Raw genomic sequence first — 8,401 nt, 5'->3', positions numbered from 1 at the left:
ACGGCACCTAATACGGACCCTGATATACATTTAGAGATCGTAAATCCCATCCCAAATAGGCAAAAGTAGTTATTTGCGACCATTTTGCGAAGAGTAATTATCTGGTCCTAGATTAATCTTTACAGACGAGAACACTCCTTGTCCTAATTTAACCTTTATAGATGAGCTACTAGCTAAGCATATATTAACATTTAGAGAGGAGCAAGTACTTAGTCCTCTCATTTACCACCAACTGTACATCAAATTCATATCATAAAATTAATTAATTTCATAACTAAATAAAAAAATTAATACAAAATGATGATCGATATATTTTCAATATTTGCTCACCAAAAAATACTTAAATCAATTAGCATCTCAAGCTAGACTATGTTATCAAGTTTTACATAACGTTCTTAGCAAAATAATAATGAGCTTGTGCATATTCTAAACTTTCATCTTGACTTGTAACTTCAATCTTCAAAAATCTGTAAGTACAAAATTTTGCTAAAATCATATGTACCTATTGGTTTATAATGATATCTATGAACTTACAATAGAACTAGTTAAAGTGCTCACTGCAAAAGAAGTGTAGAATTCATCAATACTACAGACACTTTAACAAGTTCCAATAACATAAAGAAAAATATTAGAGAAGTTTAATATGATTGATTTTTCATATTGAACGTCAAGAAGCACTCGATTGAACCTGCAACAACAAGAATTAACTAAAAATGCACTCGAAATTACAAATTCCATATTACAACTTTGCATAAACATGTGTATAAAGGTCACTGTGATGTTGTTTGATTCATGACCTTTTCCTCGTTTGCAAAATTGAGGTCAGGTTTGTGCAATTACTATTTGAATGTTTCAGAGAGTTTAGTTTGATGCAGTTGTGTAGATGAGTATGTAAAAATAAAAGAAGAAGAAAATATGCAGTTGTGCAAGAAGTCTAGTTAAATTATGGTTTCTCGATTAAGAGTTGATGTTTGTTAATGTAAGTGCAAGAAACAACAATACCTGATAGTTATGCAGAGAAGTGTTAGAAAATAGAGAGAAAAAAACAATGTACAGCAGTTAATTAGTTGTTCCTTTGTTAAGCAACTAGTTCTTGTAAAATTTAAAATGAAGCAAAAGAATGTCTGACAACTATGAGGAGAAATGTATTTATAGTAGAGAAAGAAGGAAGAACAGTTATAATCATGATTTATTCCAAGTATATTAAAAGCAAATTGATGTTTGTTTCAACCGTCCAATTATTGGAAAAGGTTAATTTATGAAGGGCATTGTGTATTCATAAGAACTTCCTCTTCACATCTCCAAAGATACGTTACATTAGAAAAAAATCATGAAGGTTATTTGCCAGACTTTGGAGAAAACCGTATTAATCTATTCATTAAAATTGCAGAGAACACAGAGGATTATCACAAATATTATAAGGCTTTCTCAAAGAACCTCAAACCGTTGTCAGCATTGAAAACATTTTCTACACTAAAAAAGTGCAGCAGAGGAAAAAAGTAGCTTCCTTCTCACGTGAAGAGTTTGAAGAAATGTCAATGATGTCAATGTCATATGCTAAGATCTACATTCTGATAACTATATAGGCATGTTTGAATCATGAACTTTATCATTAAAAATGACCAATATCTGCTCGATTATTTACACTAGAGAAATTATAGGAGGAAAAAAGTGGTATTCTGAAAAATATTGCTTTGATTGGAGAAGTTCGGTCGATAGATCAACTTCTCGCTAAAACATATATAGAGATTCTTTTGAGTTATCCCTCTTGCTTGGCTTAATCATATAACAAATATCCAGTGGATTAATATACGTTTTACATTATTATCATTGGTGCAATAAAATCTAAGTGTGATCTTAGTCTTGATCAATTCGTGTCAATTACAGGGAACTAAAGAGTACACATACTTTTCGTTCCTTACAGTAGCTCACATATTTGATCAATTAATTGAGACACATTGCATATATAAGGATGCTTCAATGAGATTTTTTCAAGGCATAAGATGCATATATTCTTTCTATAGTATATTACCAATAATTTCATAAAATACTAACTTGTTGTACCTCCTATGAAAATTAAAGCAACTAGATAATTGCATATGAATAAAGAGAACAACCAGGTAATGAAGAAAAATATAAACAGAAATTTGAACAGACAAACACGCAAGAGACTTAACACAATTTAAGCAAAAAAGGAGGCATATCAGAGAACTGATTAAATGGAAATCAACGCACAGAGGAGGGCAGAACTTCATGACCTACCACCTAAATTGACTTCATCAGAAATCTCTGCAGCAGACTCAACAAATAGAGGAATAAGTAAGAAGAACTTATTACGTATCAAAAATGCAGCTCATTGCATCAATTGTTGTTCTGTACACTTCCAGCAGATATACTCTCCATCCCCTAAAAAGACATAAACGACATTTAAGATGACAAATTATTGTATAAGGTCGCTCACCACTTAGAAAATGAATTTAAAACATGTCATGAGATAATTACTAGTGAACTACAAGATGAACTTAGTATCAATAATTTGCAAAACCAACTTATAAAAAGAATGTAAAATCAAAGCACACTAATTCAAAGGTTTCTGAAAATAGGAAGCAAACTAGCAGTCCCAGTGTGTAATAATCAGAACAGTTTTGGTGAGTAAAGCATAGCAAGGAAACATGTTGTAGATATTTCCACAAATAGACTTCGAAATATTGGATCTGTCCGCTTTTCATTAAACTTAAAGAGATGTACTAAGCTTCAAGGAAGGAAAAGATTTCTTGTTCAAGTGAGTGCTTCATCTTGCATGATACCGTCTTGCAGTTTGAATGACTTAAACTATCTCATCTAAAAATCTCTTCATAGATGAGTCGAACATCTATCCTCTATTATTTATGAGAGGGCGACCCTTGTCAAATTTAACAAATATGCAATGTCACTAGCACTTGAAGCTACTCAGGTATAGAATGCAACATCACAACATACTTCACACAGCCAACTTGATCACTCTAAAACCAACATATTGAAATTGGCCCATATTGCCATATAAGATCAACCAATAGAAGAGAGATTATTATTCATTTAACCTGCAGTTTATGTTTTTTTTTTCTTTATTTAGCCTTATTTCAAAAAGAAAACAATAACAAACAAAAACTGCTAAATGATTGCTACCTTAGAGAAGCTCGAACAACACCTACCAGCAACACACTGAACTTGGTTAGATTTTGGAGTTTCCTTTCCATCACTTGACAAAGGGAGTCCAATTATAAAAATTAATTTCCTAACCTCCCAAAAAAATCATACTCATAAAACTTCAGATACTAGTATATTAATCAATTCATAACAAAAATAAAATGAAAAAAGTAAGTGAATCATATTCAAGAAGAATCACATCAATAAGCATCTTACAAATAACCATAAAATTAGAGCATTCTACATCAAACATAAAGAAGTTGTATACTTATTTTTGGTTAATATGAATAATTCGAAGTTCAAGCTTTGGTCCTCTCAACTACAAAACCTAAAATCCACCAAATCAAAGTTTCAGTATATGAATGTGGGTGTATGACAACTTTGCAAATGAAATCGGATTACCATTAAGGGTCGAAAATTGTAGCCTTTACTAAGGGCAAGACCCAAATTGACCCCAAGACTGAAACCTCCTTTCTATGTTGAATCGTGCTTTCATCGAACCGCATATGGGGAAATTTCCTGAAGCTATACTGCTCTTATTGCCTTAGATTCTGTAGTTAATTGCGGAGAGTTCCTGACGGCCGATCGAAATATCACCGTCGGCAAGCTGTAATGCTGCTAATAGATGCGCTATTCACTGGGAAAATATTTCCAATAAAAGCATATTGGATATGGCTATTTTTGGGACAATATTTTAAAAGATTTAGGATGAAGTCAATTTAGGGCTTCAGTATACTGAAAAATATGCAGTGACTAATTAATTAATTGTTTTCTATTGAAAATTTGTGTCAGTTTTAATAATGAATTTTAATAATTTAACTTATGTTTTGGCGCTTGATAGTTTTGTGAAAAATTGAAATTGCACTTTTTACCTCTTTCTCACAATTTTTGACCAAAATAAGCCATTTTATAAATCAATTCACCAAAATAGTATGTTTTTAATTTTGTTTACAAAACTAGTATAAACGTGGTTCACAGTAACGTTTTATACTTTATTTATTTTTTAAAAAAATTATTTTATTTTAAAAAATTTAATGAGAAAAGGGACGATCCGCTAACGACGTTAAATAATAATACGTAACTGAAAATTACGTTTTAACTCTAATACGTTATCGAGAATAATGTTTTAAGCATATATAATTTAATAATAATACGTAACTGGAAATTACGTTTTAACTCTAATACGTTATTGTGAATAACATTTTAAGCATATATAAATTAATAATAATACGTAACTGGAAATTACGTTTTAACTCTAATACGTTATTGCGAATAACGTTTTAAGCATATAGAACAAAAAAAACCCATTGAAGCGTAAACATACATTAGCCCCTTCTCCTCTTTCTCTCTTTTCTCTGTGTTTTTTTTTGAAACGAGAAAGATAAAGGTATTATCGCACTCGATTGCAACCCATATTTCCCCAAATTCGCTGGCACTCGGCTGAGACCAAAACGACAAACCCTCCAAGAAAACCCTAAGAAAACCCACTTGAAAACGGCTGCAGATCTGCTTTAATAAGGTAAAAAAAAAACTTTGATAATGAAGAGTTCTTTTTGTGATTCAGGTAATTTTGTCATACATTGATTTAGTTTATCTTATAGTTGATGAATTTGTTATTTTCCTTTAGGCAACCACCGAAACATTCGTCTTTCTCCCTGCTTTCGATCTCTTCGTTGTAGTGATCCAGCTCAGTAGGAGCATTCACTGCTTAGAGGTAAGCTTCCATGTCTTGTGATTCTTCATCTCCCTACCTTCTTCATCTTAAACCTTTGAAATCGCTAAGTGAGTAACTGCGTTATAGGTCGATTTACTCTGTTATTACCTAAGTGAGTGAGTGGGTTATAGGTCGATTTGTTGTAGTACCAGTTGCTTAGTTTGCTTAAGAAGGAAGGGAATTTATTTTCCCTCGCAAATAGAGTCTCTGCTTTGGTCAAAGTTTTGTCTGCTAACATAGATAGCAAGTACTTAACTATTGAAGTTATAATGATCCTAAACAGGAATAGTCTCTTGCAATTATTGAAGCTGCTCTGTCCTTGTCTTTTAATCTGTGCCTGCGATTTGGTGTGTACATGCATGGTTTTATGTTGTGTAAATATGTCATACATAATATATTTATCATTATTTAGAACCTACCTAGAAGTACTCGGGTTGCCTCTCCTACAAAATGCATATAGAGAGAATATATCAGTTTACAGCACAAGGGTATATCTGTAATTAACTAAGTGAGTGATCGGGTGGGTGATTGAGTGGGTTATAGGTTAACCCCTGCCACTCTTACCAAATCTTTGGTAAGTGAAAGCAGTAAACTGTTGTGCTTTTGATTGTTTCTGTCATGTAAACATAATTTACAACCACTATATATTTAACAACTCTTGCACTCGTAGATTGAGAAAAGCTTCTAAGTTACGTTGTATTCTTACTTCTGTGTAGGTATTTATTTTATGGCTGCTAATAATGCATACCAATTGGATCCCGGTCCACTTGATCCGTCTGTATTAACTGGACAGCTCACTCATAGGTCACGAGATATATGGATAGGGAATGATAATATGATTTTGAACACAAGAAAATGTGATGGGAAGTTCTGGGACCTAGTAAATGAACATCCCATTCATCCACGAGTCCTAGATGTGATTAAACTATCTAGATTATATGGTGTTTATAGGTCTCATAGGCCTGTAATTAATCGTAGCTTAATCACCGCATTAGTTGAGAGATGGCGGCCTGAGACTCATACATTCCACTTTAGGACAGGTGAGAGTACGATCACTTTACAGGACGTGGAGATATTGTATGGCTTACCCGTGAAAGGTAATGCGGTAGTTGGGTATGAGCCACAGAGGTCTGTAGTGGATTGGCAAAATATTTGTCAAAGATTATTAGGTTTTAGTCCACAACCTCAAGACTTTGAACATAGTATTCTCAAGGTTTCTGCGCTTAATGCACACTTGCGACTTCAACCACGATTACCCGACTTGGCAACACAGGATATGGTCAATGAGAAAGCTAGGTGTTATATGTTTTGGATAATTGCAGGTTTACTATTGGCAGACACATCTGGTGGTCTTTTAAAGCTTATGTACTTGCCTATGCTGGAGGATATCACTACAGTAGGGTCTTACAGTTGGGGTAGTGCAACCCTAGCATATTTGTATCGTTTTCTTTGTAAAGCCTCCCAAAGTAGCTAAAATGAGATTGCTGGATTCCTACCACTACTTCAGGTATACTCAATAATTACACTTAGTATTTATTGAAATTTTATCTAGTTTATAATTATCTATTATGTCTAGATTTGGGCATGGGAGAGAGTTACCGTTCTTACGCCTCAGATTGTAGCAAAAAGAGATACAAGGAATATTTTCCCTGTTGGTTTACCAAGGGGTCCACATGCTGCTAGATGGTATGCACATTTTAGTTGGACCGACACTACCAAACACGTGTTAAGAGTTTTGAGGGATGCGCTGGATTCCATGACAGAAGATCAGGTAAGATTTTGTACTAATTTTCTCTTAACTTTCGTATATATTGTAATTGTGAGTACTTTTTTTTATAGTTTATTTGGGAACCATATTCTTCTGACATAATTGAGAGTCTTCCCGAATATTGCCGCGTTGGAAGAGACATATGGCGTGCTAGAGTTCCAATTTTTTGTTGGGATGTTGTTGAGGTTTATTTACCCGATCGAGTTATGAGGCAATTTGGATTGGTACAAGCGATACCATCTTCATTTGCATTTGACGCTACACATTTTAACCATGATCGTCGAGGAAGATCAAACACAAATTGGGAGTTAGAGCATGCACAATGGTTGCATTTTTGTAACCATATTGATCAATATGTATGGAATGCACCAATCCTTCATGAATCACTTCGGTATGATGATCCCTACCTTATTTGGTTTAGACGTATTACTCGTTTTATCATTGGTAATCCTATTTCGAGTCCTCAATAACAACAAGGTTACGTGCCTAATGCGACGACATACGAAACAATGGTAAGTTTGATATTAGCTTATTAATTGTTGGAGCATAAATGATTTCTTTCGAACTATAGCTAGAATGTGTTAATTTTGAATTTTGAGGCAAGTTTTGTTATTTTGGACAGGTGCGTCATATTCATTTGATGGTTAATAAAGCAATATCTCTCGGTGAAAATCCATCAATGGAGGAATTATACGGGTTTCGTGCGATGGTGTGGGATGAAGGATCTAATTGTTTGGCATATGTGCAAGAGGCAGATAGGACTCATGTTCAAGCAGATTATAGAAGAGAGGAGCTAATGTCTGACCATTTGCATCCTCCTATTCGTCGGTGAGGAAAAAGTGGTGTTGCGGGTAGGAAGGTACGTGCTATTGAGAGAGGTCGAGCACCTATTGAAATGAGTGAAGATTATCAAACCACACAAGATTCCCAAGCAGTTTCGAATTATGAACCAACAAACATTGAGAGTGTGACGTACACGACACCACAGACTCCACAAATATCAAGGAACCCAAGTCTTTCATCACTTGAAAATGTATTTGGTAGTAATCAACCTCAACATTTTGACAACGCCCCAAACTTTGTGGATGGTGATGAGTTGGAGGATGTGAATCAAGGTGCAAGCCAAGGTGGTGAACCATCAGTGAAGAAAAAGCGTACAATCATTCCTAAGCTTTGTAGGACCGGTATGCTAAATTCTTCACATTATTCTTTAAATAAGTGTTTCTTTTTAGTTGAATAGCTGAAAAGTTGTTCCTACTTTTAGGGAGTCATTATCTTAATCAGCACGGCCAAAAGAACAAAACAAAAGTTTCTGTGTTGACAAAGAAAAAAGGCAAAGGATGATTCTCTGAACCGCCCCAGACTGTGGTGGATTACATTCGCGAGTGGTAATTTGCTTTAACTCCTGTTAATTTAGTTTAATTTGATGCCTAGCTTTTGGGGCAGTGGTAAAGTTGTGTTTTTTATTTAGCTTATGTAATTTAGCTTTATATCAAGTATTGATATATTCAGTCAAATCAAGTATGACTTACACCAGTTCACAAGTATGACTTTCCGTTGTTATTTGTTACAAAATTTGCATCTGATTAACAGATGTTTAGCAGGAATTTAACTTGTTGCTCTTTGCTGATAATGACTGCCTTTTAAGATGTTCTTGTTAATTTGGTTTGAATTAGATTTCATTGACTATTTATAATGAACTTCAGATGTCTGAAGCTTTCATGTGATATGAA

General features: G+C 34.0%; 1 protein-coding gene and 1 long non-coding RNA gene across 3 annotated transcripts; one reads left to right on the top strand and one right to left on the bottom strand.

The window, feature by feature from the left end:
- Positions 1-244: 244 nt before the first annotated feature.
- LOC104645954 (uncharacterized) lies at positions 245-3,953 on the bottom strand. 2 transcript variants are annotated; one of them, XR_740189.4, is made up of 3 exons: positions 3,589-3,953; positions 2,263-2,406; positions 245-467 (listed from the first exon to the last, which is right to left on the bottom strand). It is a non-coding gene; the product is annotated as an uncharacterized lncRNA (long non-coding RNA). The 2 variants fall into 2 exon arrangements; XR_740188.4 differs by having other exon boundaries at positions 245-688; positions 3,589-3,923.
- Positions 3,954-5,627: 1,674 nt separating this feature from the next.
- LOC101259824 (serine/threonine-protein phosphatase 7 long form homolog) lies at positions 5,628-7,500 on the top strand. The gene is made up of 4 exons (XM_069294357.1): positions 5,628-6,296; positions 6,477-6,671; positions 6,740-7,024; positions 7,291-7,500. Exons 1-4 carry the CDS (start codon positions 5,628-5,630, stop codon positions 7,498-7,500), a joined length of 1,359 nt encoding a protein of 452 aa, XP_069150458.1.
- Positions 7,501-8,401: the final 901 nt, after the last annotated feature.

The sequence above is a fragment of the Solanum lycopersicum genome, chromosome 2 (assembly GCF_036512215.1).
Source record: "Solanum lycopersicum chromosome 2, SLM_r2.1".
NCBI lineage: Eukaryota > Viridiplantae > Streptophyta > Magnoliopsida > Solanales > Solanaceae > Solanum > Solanum lycopersicum.
This window is presented reverse-complemented; position numbering and strand designations above follow the sequence as displayed.

What these genes read in the sequence shown, in the direction of transcription:
- LOC101259824 (XM_069294357.1), top strand. Translation starts at nt 5,628, where the DNA reads ATGGCTGCTAATAATGCATACCAATTGGATCCCGGTCCACTTGATCCG. An exon ending in TGCTGGAGGATATCACTACA is followed by an intron (nt 6,297 to 6,476) that starts GTAGGGTCTTAC and finishes TATTATGTCTAG; the next exon opens with ATTTGGGCATGGGAGAGAGT. An exon ending in GTAACCATATTGATCAATAT is followed by an intron (nt 7,025 to 7,290) that starts GTATGGAATGCA and finishes TATTTTGGACAG; the next exon opens with GTGCGTCATATTCATTTGAT.